The 20,876-nt window shown below is 32.2% G+C and overlaps 1 protein-coding gene across 2 annotated transcripts; it reads right to left on the bottom strand.

Annotated features, from left to right (window-relative positions):
* Positions 1–2,122: 2,122 nt before the first annotated feature.
* LOC105791393 (pleiotropic drug resistance protein 1) lies at positions 2,123–13,223 on the bottom strand. 2 transcript variants are annotated; one of them, XM_012619459.2, is made up of 24 exons: positions 12,712–13,221; positions 12,491–12,611; positions 12,324–12,412; positions 12,156–12,240; positions 11,902–12,061; positions 11,742–11,818; positions 11,566–11,619; positions 11,395–11,485; positions 11,013–11,314; positions 10,525–10,806; positions 10,119–10,435; positions 9,868–10,028; positions 5,610–5,713; positions 5,242–5,398; positions 5,050–5,151; positions 4,817–4,926; positions 4,362–4,694; positions 3,971–4,261; positions 3,819–3,902; positions 3,597–3,730; positions 3,300–3,527; positions 3,048–3,219; positions 2,706–2,960; positions 2,123–2,619 (listed from the first exon to the last, which is right to left on the bottom strand). In XM_012619459.2, exons 1-24 carry the CDS (start codon positions 13,035–13,037, stop codon positions 2,362–2,364), a joined length of 4,293 nt encoding a protein of 1,430 aa, XP_012474913.1. In that variant the 5' UTR covers positions 13,038–13,221; the 3' UTR covers positions 2,123–2,361. The 2 variants fall into 2 exon arrangements, with proteins under 2 accessions (XP_012474913.1, XP_012474912.1); XM_012619458.2 differs by having other exon boundaries at positions 12,324–12,611; positions 12,712–13,223.
* Between the last annotated feature and the right edge of the window lie 7,653 nt (positions 13,224–20,876).

The raw sequence follows: 20,876 nt of genomic DNA, 5'->3' as shown, positions 1-20,876 counted from the left end.
AATTCATCATCATAAGGGTTATCAGGGAAATATTGCTGCATTAGGGTTCAAAGCATGGATAAAATAAACCGAATAGGAAAAAATATTCGAACTAACTATACCCTACAAAAATGAATACTATATTCGTATATACATTTTGATGGAGATATATATATTTCTTTGACTTGTTTGCTTTGTAATTTATTGAACTAATCTGTTTAAATGTAAATAACTTTGAATTGTTTAAATTTTTAGCTAGAGTTATATATTTAGGCAAACATTTCTAGTGTCGATGCTCCGATCCAATCTCGTGTACCAAGCTAGCTCAAGTGTATTTTATTTTCATTGCTTGTTTATTTCCTGTTTTCAATTTTAGTTTCAGTTTTTGTTTTTATTTTGTTTTATTTGCTTGAGGACAAGCAAAGACTTAAGTATGGGGGTAAATGATCAGACGTCATTTGTAGTAGTTATTTTAGGTCATTTTCGCACTTAACAAGCTTGTTTTTTAGGCATTTTAGTATGTTATATTACATTTCTAATATTTAGGTCTTAGGACTAAAAGTTAATAAAAATAAATATTTTTACACCTTTTCTACTATTTCAATGACCCATAAGGTCGACTTGGGGCTCGTGAGTGACTAATGAGCTAATTAAGTATGTAATATGTCAATTTAGGTCCAAGAATACAAGGAAGGAGGATCGGGTCATGAGATAAGGAGCCCAATAAGCTAACGACGCTACCAAAAGCCTGGAACACAGTCGATGTCGTGATGAAGAACTACCTCTCATCACGACGAAACAATTGAATTTGGAATATTTGGCACGACGTTGATGTCGGGACAAGAAGCATTCCCACGTCCCGACAACACAACTTGGCGTGGAAGAAAAGAGTTGATTTTATTGGATGGCTTCTTTGGAAAAATTTTCATAATTCGGCCCTAGCTTTAAGCAAAATATTTTATTTACTGGTATCTAAGTGTATATTGGGATTGAGTGGTCACCAAGTAGGCCGTTGCCTATATAAGCAACCTTAGGTTCACTAGAATTGTAAGCCAACCTAGATAGATAGTTTTACTATTCAGATTTATTTTCTTTTCATGTTCGTGTAGTCAAAACTTTTTTATTCTGATGTGAAGACAATTGTGAGCGGATATTGCTCTGGCACTACACTTCAAATATATTCATGAGCTTTCTCCTATCTCTTATTCTTTTATTATTATTTTATTTATCTTTTGATTAATCAATATTATATAAGTATTCGAATAGTTTAATGTGCTTATTTTATATTTTGCATGTTTCGATTATGAAAGCAATTTATTTTTTAAGTGATTATTTATCCAAAATTGGTTGATTATTCAAGAGTATTTAGTATATTAGGGAGTGACGCCCTTGATAGAATATCGAGACAGGTGAGACCAAAAGGGTATCCTATTATGTACAACTTGTGTCAAGCGGTGAAACCGGAAGGCTATCCGTATGCCTAGGAAGAGATTGGAATGGTGACGTAGGTGGTAATCGTTATTGAAGATAAATTGGGAGGGTAATCTTAACTAAAGGTGATAAATAACTCGATCTAGGATAATTAATTATTTAATTAAATAATTAGGATTTAACCGATCATAGGCTAGATGCTCGTATTGTCGACACTAGGAATAGGAAAGTCCATTAGGTTAATTTTAGGTTTATTAATTTAATTAGTTTAATCAATATTTTTATTTGGATTAACACTACTAATTTGTGACTCGATTAGGTTAGTAATTATTATTTTATTTGATTTAATATTAATTTCTCCAATCTACAATCCCTTAAGTATGATCCTTGAAAACTTCCAAGTGTTTCATTGTAACTAAACTATATTACAAATTGACTCGTCCGCTTGTGGATACTGTCAATTTAATTATATATATATTTGGTGTGATATTTAACTATAAACGATAACACGTTTATAAACAGTCACTAACATAAGAAGATCTATATCAACCCTATAAAACAACCACCATATAAGCTAAATACAATATTATAATAATGAACAAGGTAAATATAGAGTCTCGATAGCTAAAAATGTAGTGTTTCAATTCAATCTAATATCCATAATCCAAGAGATTAGATAGGAGCGATTCGATTTGATTTGATCTCCAAAATATGTTTCCTAAGTAATATGATATTCATTGATGGACTATATATCATTCACATTTTCAACACAACTCATAAATATCGTTCAATAAATTGCCAACAACTCAAATATGAAAATTGTCTGACTGAATATAATCCAATAAAAACATAAAAAAATAATTTTATTTAGAGTTTGGACTAAGTACGTCTAACTACATCTAATAATGAGAAATTGACAACTAGTAGAACAAACCACCAAGGACACTTTCATTATCTATGTTGAAAATCGAGTATTTTGATGAAAACTGCAAACAAAAATGCGAAAACCACTGCCCATCCAACCATCACAACAGCCACCACGCCCACAAATTCATGCCTGAAACCGAAATAACTCTTTAGAAAGTCTTTTGTTGTTTCTCCTGTATCAAGAACATCCTCTACTTCTCCGAACTGTGATACTGTCAACCCATACAGGGACCAAGCTAAGGGGCAAACCCAATAGTTCCACCTCCACCAAATCGGGATTTTCTGCATATTTTAGATTAAGATATAGATACTGATAAATTGCAACTTGAAAGCAATAATAATATGTAGGTCGGTTTAGTAGGATTTACCGTGCGGGGGACTAAGAACCCTATAAAGAGATTCCAAATTGCATAAAAAGCAGTAGAAATGATTCCAGCAATGTGGTAGTTTGGTGTAATAGCCACACTCATCATGCCAAAGAAGGTGAAGAATAGGAATGTGAAATACGCGAAAAATAAGTACCAAAAGAATCTTGCACCACTCCATTCGAATGCCATTAATGGATACACAATGATGCCGTATGTCACTGTTTGCACCAAGATATATGGGAGCTCAATTGCAACCTGAAAAATATAAGTAAAATAATTTCAGTCACATGTATGCTTTGAAGATTATGTAGTTGTTTGGAAGTGCACAATATGTGCTTTTACCTGTGCAAAAGCATAGGCCATAGGTGAGTACATTCTAGCAGCCTTTTCCCTGTAAAACACGGTTCGCTCAACATTCACTACTGGCTGTATACTTGAAGCATTTTGGACGCCAATGAAGAGAACAGCAGCGTACATAGAACCCATTGCATTGAACAGGTCTTGCCTCCTTCCTCTATTGTTTTCAAATGAAGCAATTAGAATAATGGAAAATAAGAGATCTAAGGGAAGGCTCCAACACTCTTTCTTTTTTACCTTTTGGACCCAACCTTCCAGAACATTGTTCCGAACATTAAGGCTATGATGGTCGTGAAGAAAAATCTTACGGCAGTATATTCTGTATTTCGCCAGTATAAGCATCGTTGTTTCCATAAACAGGCCAAGAATTGGGACAAAAATGACTGCGAGTACTGAGTAGAAAAATGAAGTTCCTTAGCACCAGGTGAAGGCATGTTCAGTTGTTCAATAAGAGCTTTGTTTCTCCTGAAAATATATATCACATGAAATGTTAAGACTTGCCGAGATGCAAAAAACTTGTATCTTTACACTTACTTGTACAGCTCTGAATTTTTGTATACAGCTGCAAAATCGACCCCTAAAGCCATCTCCTGCGCCGCAGTGGAAATTTCTAACATCCAAGTTGATGGGTTATATCCATCTTTTATTTTGCTTACTCCCTCAATTCCCTTGTTGATCCAACCACGATTCAAGTATATGGTCAATCTCAAAAGAGTAACTGATTGATTATAAATAAGGATCAACATTGAAGTTTACCTCAAAGTACTTTATCAATTCACATGAATTGTGACCCAATGGCCCTACATATATCTCTTGTCCTCCTTGCTTCATTAACAATAGCTGCAATGCATGTACGTCAGCATATACAACTGTTGGCCGACACGATATGATGCATTAACATTTCTTACCTCGTCAAAAGCTTCAAATATATCAATCCCTGGCTGATGTATGGTGCACACAACTGTCCTTCCAGTGTCCACTGTTTTCCTAACTATTCGCATAACAATTGCAGCAGCTCTAGCGTCAAGTCCCGATGTTGGTTCATCCATAAAAATAATTGAAGGGTTTGCAACTAGCTCAACTGCAATGGTTAGCCTCTTTCGCTGCTCAAGTGACAAACCATTTACACCTGGCAAGCCAACTAATGCTTGCCCCCAGGCATTCAGTTCAACGAGTTCCATGACTTCCTTCACAAACATCTGCAACCAATTGCACAACCATTTGTTTGTTCCAGTTGATTTATATGAAATGAAGAGTAAATGGAACTGCTCTAAATGACTGTAGGCTTTTCAACACTACCTTTCTGGTTTCTGAATTCACTTCAGGAGCTAAACGAAGCCATGCTGAGTAGAGCACGGACTCATGGACTGTAAGATGAGGGGAATGGATGTCAGCTTGCTCACAGTAACCACTTATTCGAGCAAACGTTTCTTGCGTTTTGGGAAACCCAGAAACTTTGATGCTTCCCTCGATGTACCCTCCAGTTTTCCTACCAGCCAGGACGTCCATCAAAGTGGTTTTACCAGCTCCACTAACACCCATCAGGGCAGTGAGAACACCAGGCCTGAAAGCACCAGTTATACCTCTCAAAAGCAGCAATCTATCTTCAGTCACTCCTTGGGCTTTCATTTCCTGAAACATCACTTCCAAATATTACATTTTTTATTTTTTATTTTTTATTTTTTATTTTTACTTCAGAAAAAGGCTTTTTGACTTCTGATTAATTCTCATTGCATAACATATCTCAAGTTCACCTGTGGCATATCTACTGAATATACCACCTCCTCAAAGGTAATGCAGTGCGGTTCAAATGGAAGGATCATACCCTTTTTTCTATCCAGCTCAGCTTTTGACTTCAATTGTTCTGCTCAAATATTTTAGCAGGTACATTAGATACCGAAATGAGCTGATTCGGCATTTGCTTCCACACACACACACACACACACACACACTATAATCAATGCCATTATCTATCCATGTTGATTACCTGTGTCACTTCCTTTGGGCTGCGGCGGAGCATGTACTCCACTTTTATCATCTTCTTCGTTTCTTTCATCTTCTGATTTTAGACTTCGGGATTCCTTCAAAGCTAAACAAATACAGTAGTCAACATATCATTATATATAAATATATGTGGATGTAGTAAAGTAACTTGGAGTAGACATGTAAAGAAACTCACGGTTGAGAAAAGTTAGAGCCAGAGTATAGAAGAGATTGAAAACTAGTACGAATCCCAACAATGCACCTACTCCTATCCAATACCAGTATGCTTTTGCAAAGCACCCACGAGCCTTCAAAACTAGAACTCCTAGCTTTTCATTTGCTAATGGAATAACCTATGTCAAAAATTTATTTAGGCATTAGCTGTACTTGATAACCTCACAAACAATTTACTTTATCAAATGGAAGAAGAAAAGGGTAAGCAAGAGCAAGAGGCCTTCAGGGAAGTCAAACGTAACCCTGATTCATTTGTCAGCACGAATTGAACCTCTTGACCATCCAGCAGGTCACATGGAGAAACCTCACTAATCCAGTTCAAGAAAGTACCTTATTCCAGCTATCTCCAAGGAATTCATTAGCGGCTATTGCGTTCTGTGCATACATCATAGGTGATGCCCAATAACCCCAGATCCACCATTTCTTAACCTCATCTACGGGGAGATACAACCACAAAGCAACAACCATTAGTGCTTAAAACTTAACTGAACTTGTTATTGTTGAAATATGAAACCCATCTATTTTGGGATATATTTTAAAGTTATTTAAGTAGATAAATCTAAATTTATTTAGTAGATAAATCTTAGAATAAATCATTTGAAATATTCTAAGAATATTTTATTTTATCTTTTAGTAGTTTATTAGAATAAGAGAATTATTTTTCTTATCTTTTTAGTAGTTTATTAGAATAAATGAATTATTTAAATTCAGTTGTATTAAATGCTCTCTTGAAAACTTTCATGGCATCTGAGCTAGGTTATTTCTAGTAGCATCATGGTTAAAACAGCTTTCATTGGAGATAAGAGATCCAGCAATCAAACAGAGGAAGAAAGTTTTACCATTGAAACAACTAACGAAAATTATGAGGGTTAAAGTTCTCTAGAAGGGTCTCCATTCACTAAGGAACAACTAAAGCTTTTTCAATCACCATAATTTCGGATGAATTCTTATCTTTCTAACTCATCCAATAATCCTTCTTCCTCCTTTGCCGAATCAGATACTAATTTTTCTAATTTTTTTAGTGTCAAGCCTTGTAAAACAAACACGTGGATCGTTGATTCTGGAGCTAGTGATCATATGACTAGTAGTCATTTTCTTTTTTCAACTTACACACCTTGTGCAGGAAACAAAAAATTCAAAGTAGCAGATGGGTCATTCTCGGCAATAGCCAGGAAAGGCGTTAAAATTTTGGCTTCCTTGGTTTTACATGATGCTTTACATGTGTCAAATCTAGCTTGTAATCTCATATCAGTCAGTAACTTATCTCAGTCTTCGAATTGTCATGTTATATTTGACTCCACTATGTGTAAATTTCAAGACATAGTCTCGAGTAGGATGATTGCAATGCTAAAGAATCTGGTGGAATTTACTTTCTTGACGACGACCATCTAAGTCAACCAACAACTACTTTATTTTTAAATTCTACTTCTAGTTTTGATAAGGTTATGATTTGGCATTATAGGCTTGGACATCCTAATTTTTACTATTTAAGATATTTGTTACCTGATCTATTTAAAAATAAAAGTGCTTCTTCTTATCATTGTGAATTTTGTGAATTGGCTAAACATCATCGGTCATTCTTCCCACCTCAAAAATATAAAGCTTCCAAACTTTTTTTGTTAATTCATAGTGATGTTTGGGGACCTTCAAGAGTCTCAACTTTTTCAGGAAAATATTGGTTTGTCACATTTATTGATGATCATACTCGCATTTGTTGGATGTTTTTATTAAAAGATAAGTCTGGAGTTAAAAATGAGTTTTATTCTTTTTATGCTATGCTGAAAACACAATTTGGTGTAACAATAGAAGTACTTCGGACTGACAATGGTGGGGAATTTTTTAGTGACCAATTAGGTGTTTTCTTAACCAAATATGGTATAGTCCACCAAAGCTCTTGTACAAATACACCACAACAAAACGGGGTTGCAAAAAGAAAAAACCGACATCTTTTGAAAGTAACTAGAGCATTGATGTTCACTAGTCAAGTACCACATTATCTTTGGGGTGAAGCCTTGTTAACAGCTACATATCTTATTAATAGAATGCCTAGTAAAACTCTAAACTATAGAACTCCTGTCATTCTCTTTAAAGATAACTTTCCTAACTCTAAATTGATCACAGATTTATCTCTCCGAGTTTTTGGGTGTAGTGTTTTTGTTCATCTTCACAACCAAGGTAAACTAGATTCTAGAGCAAAAAAATGCGTCTTTGTTGGCTATGCTTCTAATAAAAAAGGTTACAAAAGTTACGATCCAATTGATAGGAAGATTATTGTTATCATGGATGTCACATTTGTTGAAACACAATCTTACTTTGATTCTAATCTTCAGGGAGGGAATTATAGTAAGGAAGATTCTATAATTGATCAAAAAAATACTAAGAATATACAACATAGGGATTTTAATAATGGGGAAGGTGAATTTATGATTAACACAGAAATTAATGATGTTAATGTTGTTAATGAAAAGGAGTATGAAGGTGTAGAGTCTGATCATGAGAATAAAGAACAAACAAATGAGTTAATTATTTACTCAAGAAGAAATCAAAATCAAGAAAGTGGAATCCACCAGATTCATCACCAAGAATCTAACCCACAAGATCTTGTCAAAATTCCAAGTAAAGCTCATAATCCAACCAATGAATTTTCTAATTTAGATATTCCAATTGCTAAAAGAAAAGGTGTTAGAAATGTTGTCAAATATCACATGTCTAACTTTGTGTCCTATAAAGCCTTGTCTTCGACATTCTCAACCTTTGTTTTGTGTCTTGATACTGTGAAAATACCCAAAAATGTGAATGATGCTTTACAAGTTCCTGAGTGGAAGGAGGCTATTTTAGAGGAGATGCGCGCTCTTGAAAAAACAGGTACATGGGAAACAATGGAATTACCTGTAGGGAAGAAAACTGTGGGCTGTAAATGGGTGTTCACAACCAAATTCAAATCGGATGGATCTTTAGATAGATACAAAACCCGATTGGTGGATAAAGGGTACACTTAAACATACAGGATAGATTATCTTGAAACATTTGCTCCAGTAGCCAAATTAAATTCTGTTAGAGTTCTTTTATCATTTTATTTTAATCTTGATTGGTCCTTACAGTAGCTAGATGTGAAGAATGCTTTCCTAAATGAGAAACTTGAAGAAGAAGTTTACATGGATCCACCTCCAAGTTTTGAAGAAAAATTTAGAAATCAAGTATGTAAGCTCAGGAAATCTTTGTATGGTTTAAAGCAGTCTCCTCGAGATTGGTTTGAACGGTTCACTCAAATTGTTAAAAAACAAGGTTACTCACAAGGGCAAGCTGATCACACAATGTTCTATTAACACTCACAAAGAGGTAGAATAGTAGTTATTATAGTTTATGTCGATAATACCATTCTTACACGAGATGATGTGGATGAAATAAAACGTCTCAATGAACATCTAGCATTGGAGTTTGAGATCAAAGACTTGGGTCCTTTGAAATACTAACTTGGAATGGAAGTTGCTCGATCAAAGAAGGGTTTTGTGGTCTCTCAGAAAAAATATGTGATTGATCTTTTATAAGAGGCTGGGATGAGTGGTTGCCGCCCAGTTGACACACCAATTGATCCAAATGTAAAATTCAGAAATAAAGAAGCTAAATTAGTTGATAAAGGGCAGTACCAAAGATTAGTCGGTAAGTTAATTTACTTATCACATACAAGGCCAAACATAGCTTTTGTAGTGAGCTTAGTGAGTCAATTTATGCACTCCCCAATGGAGGAACATGAAGATGCAGTGTTTCAGATTCTGCGATACTTGAAGAGTTCACCTGGAAAGGGTTTATTCTTCAAGAAATCCGAACAAAGAGAAATTGAAGCTTATATAGATACAGACTGGGCAGGCTCAATAACAAATAGAAGACCTACATCAGGATATTGTACATTTGCTTAGGGAAACCTTGTGACTTGGAAAAGCAAAAAACAAAATGTGGTAGCAAGAAGTAATGCAAAGGCTGAGTTTAGATCAGTGGCTCAAGGAATTTGTGAAATGGTGTGGTTAAAAAGAATTACGGAAGAGCTAAGGAAACCAATAACTTCACCAATGAAGTTGTACTGTGATAGCAAAGCTGCCATTAGTATTGCTCACAACCCAGTCCAGCATGACAGAACTAAACCTGTTGAGATTGATAGACACTTTATCAAGGAGAAGATTGAAGAAGGCCAAGTGTGCATGTTGTTTGTTCCTTCAAAACAACAAATTGCTAACATACTCACCAAAGGGCTCTCTAAGACAAGCTTTGATTTTCTTGTAAACAAGTTGGGATGATTAATATATATGCACCAACTTGAGGGAATGTGTTGAAATATATGAAACCTATATATTTTGGAATATATTTTAAAGTTATTTAAGTAGATAAATCTTATTTAGGTAGATAAATCTTAGAATAAATCATTTGAGATCTTCTAAGAATATTTTATTTTATCTTTTTAGTAATTTATTAGAATAAGTGGATTATTTAAATTCAGTTATTTAGTTAATAAAATATAGAACAGTTTTATTAAATGCTCTCTTGTAAACTTTCAGTTATCATCTAAAAGTAAAAAGTAAGTTTTTTATTATACCTCGTGACAATATATATCCACAGTTCGCAAAAAGAACGAGCAGAAAGAATGCAGATAATGTGCTAGTAACAGTCATCTCCCGACCCATTGCTGCAATTAATCGAAATAACGCAGAGGACATCTGGTTCAATAGCAGCAGCAGAAGCAACTGCTTTAGAAACCTGTAATGAATGAAGTAACATGAGAAAGAAAATACAAATCTTGCATGTCATTAGTATATTTCTTATTTTTCATTTTTTTTTTCAAGTTACCTGATAATACTGGGATCCATGCCCATGGGATAATAGGTCATTACTACCCAGAGGCCGACCTCTAAGAATGATATAGGAATCTTCAAAAGGCATGTAGGGATAGCATATGCCCATGCAGGATAGAATAAGCTGTCTCTTTGCTTGAAGAAGACAGGAAGCTTGAAAACAACCATGCTTATCTCTGCTAATCCATTAAACATGATCATAAACACAGAGAAAAAAGCAGCACCCGTCTGAATTATTCCGTCTGTTGGAGTCCCCTTATGCATCTCAGTTCTCAGAAAGACAGTCGATCCTATCACTGCCATCACTAAAAGCTAGTGGCAAAAATAAAATCTCTAGTCACAAACAATTGCGTCAAATTAAGACACAAAAGAAATGATACGGCACTGCAGAGTAGTACTACCTGCACTAGCTTGAAGATGTACAAAAATGAGTTCCTCTTCATCAACAACATTTCTTTCGAGAAGCAAACTTTGAGAAGCTCCATCTTCCTAACACCATAATTCTTGGTCGTCAAAAGTTGAGTATCTCTTTCATTCTTGATAAAGGGAGTTGCAAGATCATTCTGCAATCCTTTTCCTACATGAAATGATTGGAAAGCCTCCACAAATTGTTCCACCGTCACAAAACTGTAGTCCTTGTCAGCTTGCGTCCAATACTGTCTTTGATCTTTCCTTGATGTAACCTGGAATGCAGAATTATTATTATTATTATTATTATTATTATATTATTATTACTATTATTATTATTATTATTATTATTATTATTATTATTATCAGAATGAAATAAGGTATTTGATAAACATAGTATCTTATGAAGTTTTCAGTGAAAACTTCCATTTACGGTTCCTAATGATGCATGAAAGGTTGGACAGACATGAAGTAGTCTTACTTCTTGCAAGAAGTCTGCAACACCCTTTCTTGTCGGACATTTGAACCCAATGGATTCAAAAAACTCAAGCACATGTTCCCGAGGACCCTGGTACACAATATGGCCATCAGATAGGAGAATGATATCATCAAAGAGATCGTAAGTCTCTGGTGCTGGCTGGAGGAGAGAAATGAAGGCAGTTCCATTCAAGATGTGAACAAACTGCCTCAGCGACTTGACAATTTGGTATGTTGTTGAACTATCCAGACCAGTGGATATCTCATCCATGAGCAGCAGCTTTGCTGGTCCAGCTAGCATTTCACCTATAATTCAATCAATACATAATAAGCTGATTTAGCAATAACCACTCTTCAATATTGTGTGAAATTTGAACAATGTTTACCGGTTGTTACTCGCTTCTTTTGTCCTCCAGAGACACCCCTAATCAGTTCATTACCCACCATGGTATCTGCACAAATTTCTAGGCCCAAAATCTGAAACTCAAAACAAAGGAATTAGGTATGAAGCCAAAGAGGTTTGCTTTCTTCATATTCTTGATGTGTTTTTATAATACCTTTAGAATGTAATCTGTGAGCACACTAGTTTCTTTACCCGCAACGGATGTTGCCTGCAAAATTAAGAATATGGTTAGGAGTCAGAAAAGCCGTAACACTAGCCATCTGCCTTTGACTTCTTGTCTTCAAAGTTAAAAACAACCAAAGCTAAATAGTTTCGCTATAAATTTCTTACCTTCATGAAGACATCAATGTCAGGATCAGGTGTAATATTGGCTGCTTTCTCCCTTTTTGACAGTTCTGCTAGCATCTCTGCAACAAGAAACAAAATTTATTCTCACATGCATGCAGAGATTCACTAAAAACTTAAAAACTGGGGGATTCTTTTAACTAACCAAATCGTGGTCCGACCCCTTGGCATCTAGCAGAGAAGGCTATGGTTTCTCTTACTGTCATTTCTGGGATATGGACATCATGTTGTCCAATATATGCTGCAGTTCTCTGAGGCACAAAATCATCCATTTCATGCCCATTGTATGTCACCCTTCCAGAAAACTGCGAACAAAATTTTCAGTCTCTTTAGATGTTCAACAAAGTAGTATGTTAAAACATATAGCTAAAATCTGAACAAAGAGTTTATAGTTTCAACCTCTAGATCACGGTCAAGTTTTCCTGCCAATGCTAACAACAGAGTGGTTTTTCCAGAACTAGGAGGGCCCAACAGCAATGTCATTCTACATATATAACAAAAATTTAAAATGGATCAAAACCCACAATTACAACTAGGTAATAAATATAATAGGGCAAAGCTTCTCACCTGCATGGCCTGATGATTCCACTTACATCCCGAAGAATAGACAGATGTTTCTTTCTACTAGAAAGCAAATGCAGGCCATACAAAATGCTCTTCAAAACCAAAAGAAGAAAGGTTAAAATTGACAAGAAAATACCTACTTTGAAAAAAGACGAAAATCCTGAGCTTACCTCAAGATAATTGATAAAGAAATTGAAAAATGAAGGCAATGCCCTGCTTCCTATATATGCTTCTGCCTTAACTTTTAGATGCTCAAATCTGACTTCAAGTTTGGGGATTTCAATACCAACCCTGACAAAATTATTAAGAAAAGCAGTGAGAATACTCAATAGCATTTAAAAAAAAAAAAAACAAATCTGCCAAGGAAACAGCAGAAAGAAGAATTTCTTGCCTGTCAAGTCGCTCTCTGACCTTCAACAAGAAACTTTCATTGTCCTTCTCAGCATGCTTGATCAACCTATCCATCAAATGCTTCCTTTGTTCAGGCCCTAATTTAGTTATATCAACATTGGCCATCTTACCATCTGATGTGGTCACTAAACCTTTTCTTACACTCGGCAGTCTTTCTATGGCTGCCCATTTTAGGTCTTCTTCGTCTTCATTCTCTTGTTCTCGTTGAGATTTCGAGAAAACATTGTAACCACCACTGTCCCTCCATCTTGAAGAACTGTTTGCTCGGAAACTATTACTAAATTGATAAAGATCATTTCGCTCCATTGCCAATGATCAATATCAAAACAACTAGTAGCCTATATAACCAGCAAACTCCTTACCAACCAGTAGCATATGCACAACTGAAACAGTTCCTTCAGCTTAAAGAGCTCAATCGCCAAGCTTATAAACTAAACAGCTGATCTGTGTTTCCATTATTTTCGGCATTAAATACATTCCTCGATCAATTCAATCAGTTAATCCATGTAAGATCAACTCCTTCGGTTTTAGGTTTCTACAATAAAACAAGCTAGCCAAGTGTCGTGCTTGTGCTCTCCCCTGTTGTGGGCTACGAACGTGTGATTTACTGCGGCTAAAAAATTTAATTCAAATTAAACTTTGAAATTAATGTTTTAACTCCAACTTAAAATCGAAAGAATTTCTCCATTGAATCTCAGCTTAATTAGGATAGGCATTGTTGCTAATGTAGTAGGATGTGGATTCGAGTGTGCTGAAGGACATTATCCTCTTATTTATAGGTTGGGAATGGGCTATGAGTAATTGTAGACATTGTGTCAAAAAGAGTATATACGATCAGAACCTACAATGAGATTATTTAAAAAAAAATAAAAGTGAAAAAAATAAGTATTTAAAATTTAATTAATTGAACAAAGAATTTGAGAATATACCTATTTATTTTAAATATATTTAAAAAGTTTAGATTAATCTAGTTTATTTTAGCGGGGGTTAGAGAAAATGATATATATATATATATATAATGTTTAGATTATGCTTTTTTCAAAACTATATTATTTATTTTCTTTAAAAATACATAAAAAAGGATTTAAATTAAAGCTAAAATATGAAGTAAAATGTTGGCATTGAAATTTTAGAATTAGATATTCAATAGTAATTAAATTAATTTACAAAACAGAAAGAAAATAAAATTTATTTTATTTAGATTTAATCAAGAAAAAAATTAAATTGGAATGATTATTATATTTTAAAAAAATTAAAATGGAGTTAAAAGAATAAACTAAATAGATAGTTTTAAATGGCTTCAAAAGGAGTTGAAAATATATATTTTATAAATATAGATAGATACAAGCTAATAATTAAATTGCTTTTATTAAGCTCCAATGCCTAAATTATTTTGGTTGATTTTTGATACTTCCTAAAATATTCCTATTGATTTTTTATAATACTTAAAATGACTCTATTAACATCTAAGGCTAACCTAAGCTCCCGATTAACTCAATGAATCGTGTCTACAAGTAGTAACTCCAAAACACTCACCGATTTAGTTTTCGTTTGCTTGTCGAAAGCTTAAACAAGCTTCATCTTACCTTTCGTCTTACTCGTAAAGGGTTCTGATGGATCCGTAACTTTAAAAAAATAATAAACACCACCAGACAACAGTGGTTGGGTGGTGACTAGGGTTGTGACGGAGAAGAAGAAATAAATAGAAAATGAGAAGAAAAGATAAAAAGAATAAAATAAGTAGAGAGAGATACGAAAAGAAATATATATATATATATATATATATATATATATATATATATAAACTCTCTGATCTCGTGTGAAAGAGAAAGGAAAGGATAAGAGGAAACTGACCCTTCGGTCCCTAGAGTCAGATTAGGGTAAGTTGCTTCTTAACTCCAAATTGACGTGGATGACACATAAGTATTTAACACTATAATTAGTGTCATGTTAGACTTCATTAGTACCACTAATGTCGAGTAATGACAAAGTGACTAAAATGTTACAAATCAATAACGTTAATGACCAAAATGTAACAAATTAAAGTTCATTGACCAAAATGCAAATTAAACCACACATAAGTGACTATTTTATAATTTACCATATGTTAAAAATATTAAAATGAGGATAAATTTGTTATGAATATCTTATTAAGTGGATGTCCATCATGATCAAGATAAAGTTTTAATGTAATTTAAATTCTAATAGTTATTAGAATTAGATCTTTACTTCTTTTATACTTCTTATGCCTATAAATAGATACTCGATGAAGCATTGTAATCATCCCTTTTGATCAATAAAGTACATTCTCTATTATTTTCATATTTTCTTTGTTCTTTGTTCTCTCTATCTCTCTTTATTTTATAACACGTTATCAGCACGATGATTCTCTAGTTTTTTCAAAATCTTTCGAAGTTGTCCCCCAAATTTAATTCCTCTTTCATCTTAAACTTTCACCCTTACAGCTTCATCTTTAGGATGTTGAAAGATTCAATCTCATAACGGATCATGGTGATGACGATGATGTTAAAGATCTTCAGGTATATTATATTATATTTTATTTATTATATCATGTTTATTATAATTGGAGACTAATCATGACAATATTAATAGATAGACTTTGATTTGAAATCTCACGCACGTTTGTGATGGTGATTATGAAATAAATAATCTATTGGGATGTTTATAAGTTCGTCCCACTAGATTTGTTGCATTCCCCGAAGTGAATGTAAACATAAAGAAAATAAAAGATATACTCATGGACCACTAAAAGTGGGAACATAGTAATAAATGAGAAAACAATGAGAGTTCTCAAGATAATTTTTCAAAGGGTAAAGATAACTTATGTTATCAATGTGATATGAAAGATTATTGGCCACATATGTAGCGTATGCCCAAATATTTTATTTTGTTAATATTCTTTAAGGAATGATATGAGAATGTATTAATGAATTCTATCATTATAGATAGAAAATATTTATCTTATTTGGTACTAAAACAAACAAATATTATTCCAATATTTGATAGTACAAAATTAGTTGAAAGCTCGAAGAGCTAGTATATTAATATCTAAAAGCACAAAATTTTATATTCCCTGAAGCTAATATTGCATATAATTATTTGGAAATTATATTTATTGACTTAGTGCCATTATAGACTTCACATTGATTTAGGCATTTAGAAATAAGTGTCACAATATTGCTTATATATGAATACAAAATAAAAAGAATGACGATAAAATTATTAATTGTCAAAATTTATATTTACATTATTAGTACAATTGAAAACATGATTAAGTAAACCAAAAGTTTACTAATACAAATACATTTACTATATGACGTGACCAGTTAAACCATCCTGGATCATATATGATGTGAAAATTAATTGATAATTTATATGGACATTCATTAAAGAATCGAAGATTCTTTAATTTTTTAAAAAATTCATTTGTTGTTTGTTCTCAATGAAATTTGATTATTAGAAACTCTCTAGCTAAAGTTGAGATTTAATGTCTTGCATTTCTAAAACGAATATGGGTCCATTCATCCACCATATGGATGGTTTTGACATTATATGATTTTGGTAGATGCATCTACAAAATAATCTCATGCGTTATCAACTCGCAATCAGTCGTTTGCGAGATTGCTTGTTTAAATGATTAATTTCAGATTATGCAATTAAAACAATTCATCTTGCTTATGTTGGTGAGTTTATGTCCCAAGCTTTCAATAATTATTGTATATCAATTGGGATAAAAGTTGAACATCCTGTAACTTATGTTCACACACACAATGATTTAGCTGAATTGTTTATCAAAAGCCTCTAACTAATAGCTAAATCATTACTTATGAGAACAAAACTTTCTATTTCAGAATGAGATTGTATTGATTTACATGTTGTACGCATCAAGCCAATAAGTTATAAATGCTCCCCATTACAATTGGTTTTTTATCAAGAGCTAAATATTTCTCATCTTTGAATTTTTGTATGTGCGTATATGTTCCAATTGATCCACCACAACGCACAAAGATAAGTGAATCCTCAAATAAAGTTGGGAATATATATTAATTACAAGTTTCTTTGTGATTACAATTCTGATTCGATAGTTTTCCCGACATTAGGGGGAGAGAAATAATAACTTGTAATGAGTTAAGGGGAGAATAATTTGAACTAAAATTTCAATAAGGATAACTCATTTCAAGTTAACTATTAGATGTATTTACAAACTTAATGAGAATAACCAAGTGTTATATATCATCTAATATTTTAATTTGAATCAAAGTCCCAGTGGGACAATTAGTTAGAATAAATAATAGATTCATCGATTTTAAAGATGAAAATTCTTCTAGATAGTCATATAGTGGAGGCGGGTGCTCCAAAAGAGACCCAAGACATAACTAATAAGTAAAACTTCATAAGAGATTTAGGTACCTGAAACAGAATATTAAAATGATAAAAATAAGTGATCTCGATAAGTTATGCCAATTCGAGAAAATGTGGAACGAAATAATAAAAGTGGTTGACAATGATTTTGCATGCAATATTATTATTGAAATAATGAAATAAAAGGAAGATCTTGAATAAATCTATTGAGAAATATAGATATGGAATAAATTGATCAAAATAGAAAGACATAACTCAAGTACAATTAAATTCGTGGAGTTTTTGGGCTAATAGTCCAAATATCTAAAGGTATAAAGCCAGTGAGGGTGCAATTGAAGTAGTTTTGCAAAAGCGGAATAAAAATATGAAGTTTTTCGCTAAATCCTAGCATTGATTATGAAAAGATATAATATTTTTTTTGTGGTGGATGCAATAACCTTTAGATATATTATTAAATTGACAATTCATAAAAGATTTAACTTGCATCTAATGGTTATTGTTACAACCTTTATAAATCACTATATAGTAAAGTTTATATTAAAATCCTTGAAGGATTTAGGATGCTAGAAGCATCTTGAAATTCTCGAGAAATTGTCATTTATATGAATTGAAATAATTTAAACATATGTGGTAAATTTGACTTAATGAATAGTAGTTGAAGGAGGATTATAAAATTATCCAAAATACATATTTGTGTTTTTATAAAAGAATCATTATTAAAGTTTGTTATGATTATTGTTGAATCTCCTGAAGAGATCAAAATATATTTCTCCGAATTTCCCTTACTCATGATTTTTAAAATAATGGTAATATAAATACTTAGCAAATACATTCAAATAGTCATTTGAAAAACTAGTATTCAAGATTGAATACGTACAATATGAGAAACTATGATGTTTTCATAAGGGGGAGTAAATACGCGTTGCGCTCTTTTTTCGTTAATCGAGGTTTTGTCCCATTGGGTTTTTCTGGTAAGGCTTTTAATGAGGCAGCATATTATGCGTATTATAAATTGTGTACTCTTTTTCCTTCATTAGGTTTTTATCTCACAGAGTTTTTCCTAATAAGGTTTTAACAAGACACATTATCTACCAATGGACATCCAAGAGGGAGTGTTATGAATATCTTATTAAGTGGATGTCTATCATGATCAATATAAAGTTTTAATATACTTTAAATTCTAATAGTTATTAGAATTAGAATTCTACTTCTTTTATACTTCTTATGCCTATAAATAAAGACTCGATGAAGCATTGTAATCATCTCTTTGGATTAATAAAGTACATTCTCTATTGCTTTCATATTTTCTTTGTTCTTTATTCTCTTCATCTCTCTTTATTTTATAACAAAATTATTATTTAAGGTGTATTGTTTAATTTTAACTTAATATAACATTTGGTACCTGAACTTGACACTTTTTCCTAATTTGGTACCTAAACTTAACACTTTTTCTTAAGTTGGTACTTAAACTTTTGAGGGTTCAATTTGGTACTTGAACTTGACTCTTTTCCTAATTTGGTACTTAATCTTTTTTTGTTGGATTTGGTACTTGTCAAAGTTTTACAAATTACTTCAATATACTAACAATGTTATTTTTTTATGATGTAGCAAAAATAATCAATGTATGACCGGCATGTGAAAAATGATATGATATTTTTTGTATTTTATATGCTCAATTACTTTTATTTTAATTAATTAATTAATTGAAAACAATGAATTTCTTTTAATTTGGTGTTTTAAAAAATATTTGTTCTTGTTTAATATTAATTAGTTAAGCATAGCTCAATACCTATTTTTTAACATGAATTTCCTTTAATCTTGACAATATTTTTGTAACATAACAAAAAAAAAATTAATACCATTAGTGTTTTGCATAATTTTATAATATTTAATAAATTTAGGTACCAAATTAAAAAAAAGTCAAATTCATGTACCAAATATTATATTAAGCCTTTTAAGTTTTATAGAGAAAATGTATAATTTTAAATTAATTTGTATACATCTTCATAATTTTTTAATTATCCATATGTTTACCTTTGGATTTAATCATGTATGTAAAATAAAAATATTTTAAAATAATTCAAAACATGAGCTTTGTGGTGTAAAACCACTAACCATAAATTAACATACAAGACCATTGGGGAATTAAATAAAATTAATAAGCATACCGGATGGTTGTGGCTTGATGATTTGATTTTGGGGTGAGTAAAATTTGAGTTAATGAAGTTGTTCGGATAACTCGAATAAAAAATTAGGTTTTTCGGTTTAATTCGAATATGAATTACACATTTCAAGTTATCCAAAAATCCGAATAAGAAAAGGCAAAACTACGTCGTTTTGATAAATGTTTACCTTTTCAAAATTTAAAAACCAAAATCATTAAGTTAAAAGGCAAAACTATGTCGTTTTGATAAATGTTTACTCATTAAATTAAAAAGCAAAACCATTATATTGTTTATGTAATTAAGTAATATTGTACTTCGTCTCTAGTTAAATAATAGGTTCGTGTAAACACAACATCGAGTAGTTTTCTTGCTTTTTAACTTTTAAAAGTTAACTGCCTTAAATGACAGTGTAATATATTGCAAACGGATGATTATGGCACCTCTCACTTGCACGTAATAGTCACAATACTCTCATATTTAAGCATTAATCTCTCTCTCTCTCTCTGATGTTTACACAAGGAAATAGGTTATGCGATTGTCGTAATTAGTATGCAATATGACATATTTATTTATTCAATGTCTTTTAGTCTTTTATCATCAACGATATAATAAATTTTGTATTTACAATTATGTTCATAATATAGAACATAATTGGTTGGCCTATGAATACAATTGAATAAGACATTATAATGATATCTCATTTTTCTTAAACCTTTCTATTTTAATTCAACTGCTTTCTTCTCTATGTCTCGTTATATCAAATTATATATGATCATTAGTCACGTACTAAAATAACTAACATTGAATTGGTAAAGGTAACTAATAAAGATTTCTAATTGATCTCATATGTCTCATACAACTTAGAAGTAGGGATTAAATCTTCTGTTATCCATATTAGTCATCTACTGCATATGTGCTATGAAACTAGAGTTACTTATGGGCCAATACTCTTTTGTTGAAAATTTTATACGAGTAAAAAGCTAGTATGACTATTAACACGTTTAGAAAATTAAAGGATTAAAATTTTCAATGAAATGAATGAAAATTTTTAATAGTTTATCAAATATCTCCTTAACTTTTATCTAAGTTGAGAGCATGTTTTTCATAAATTTTTATTATCAAATTATTTTTAATGAAATTACTTATTATTTATAATATTTATTGTTGACACCATTTTTTTGATGGAAAACGGGGTCGACTTGGTTTTTTGAAAATGAAAACGAAAACGGGAGTCGCCACCAATCTTTTTTATAAGGTGTGATCGGATCACCTTGAAAAGTGGTTGCTTTTAATAAATGCTTTGATTTTATTAAAACAACGGTTTTGGTCCACGAAATTCAGAAAAACAGGTTCGGGAGTCGCTTACGCACGAGGAAGGATTAGCACCCTCGATACGCCCAAAAATTGGTACCTAGTTGATTATTTAATGTCTTAGTGTCGAAAAACTGAAAACTTTAAAGAATTTCAAAATACGATCCTTAAAAGAAACTTTGAATGGCAGGGATTAAAATTCAAGAGGATATTTAGCAATTTGCCTAAACGTGAAATCGAAACCTAGCACCTTAGGGCACGTTTCTCGAATTTCCAAACGCAAAAC

The sequence above is a fragment of the Gossypium raimondii genome, chromosome 8 (assembly GCF_025698545.1).
Source record: "Gossypium raimondii isolate GPD5lz chromosome 8, ASM2569854v1, whole genome shotgun sequence".
Classification (NCBI taxonomy): domain Eukaryota; kingdom Viridiplantae; phylum Streptophyta; class Magnoliopsida; order Malvales; family Malvaceae; genus Gossypium; species Gossypium raimondii.
Note: the sequence above shows the minus strand (reverse complement) of the source record. Positions and strands in the feature narration are given on the sequence as shown.

Bases quoted from the DNA above. Each gene is read 5' to 3' on its own strand.
- LOC105791393 (XM_012619458.2), bottom strand. From the start codon at position 13,037: ATGGAGCGAAATGATCTTTATCAATTTAGTAATAGTTTCCGAGCAAAC. The intron at 11,819-11,901 runs GTTAGTTAAAAG...TTCTTGTTGCAG, and splicing joins AGGGGTCGGACCACGATTTG to AGATGCTAGCAGAACTGTCA. The intron at 4,262-4,361 runs GTAGTGTTGAAA...AATTGGTTGCAG, and splicing joins TGAATTCAGAAACCAGAAAG to ATGTTTGTGAAGGAAGTCAT.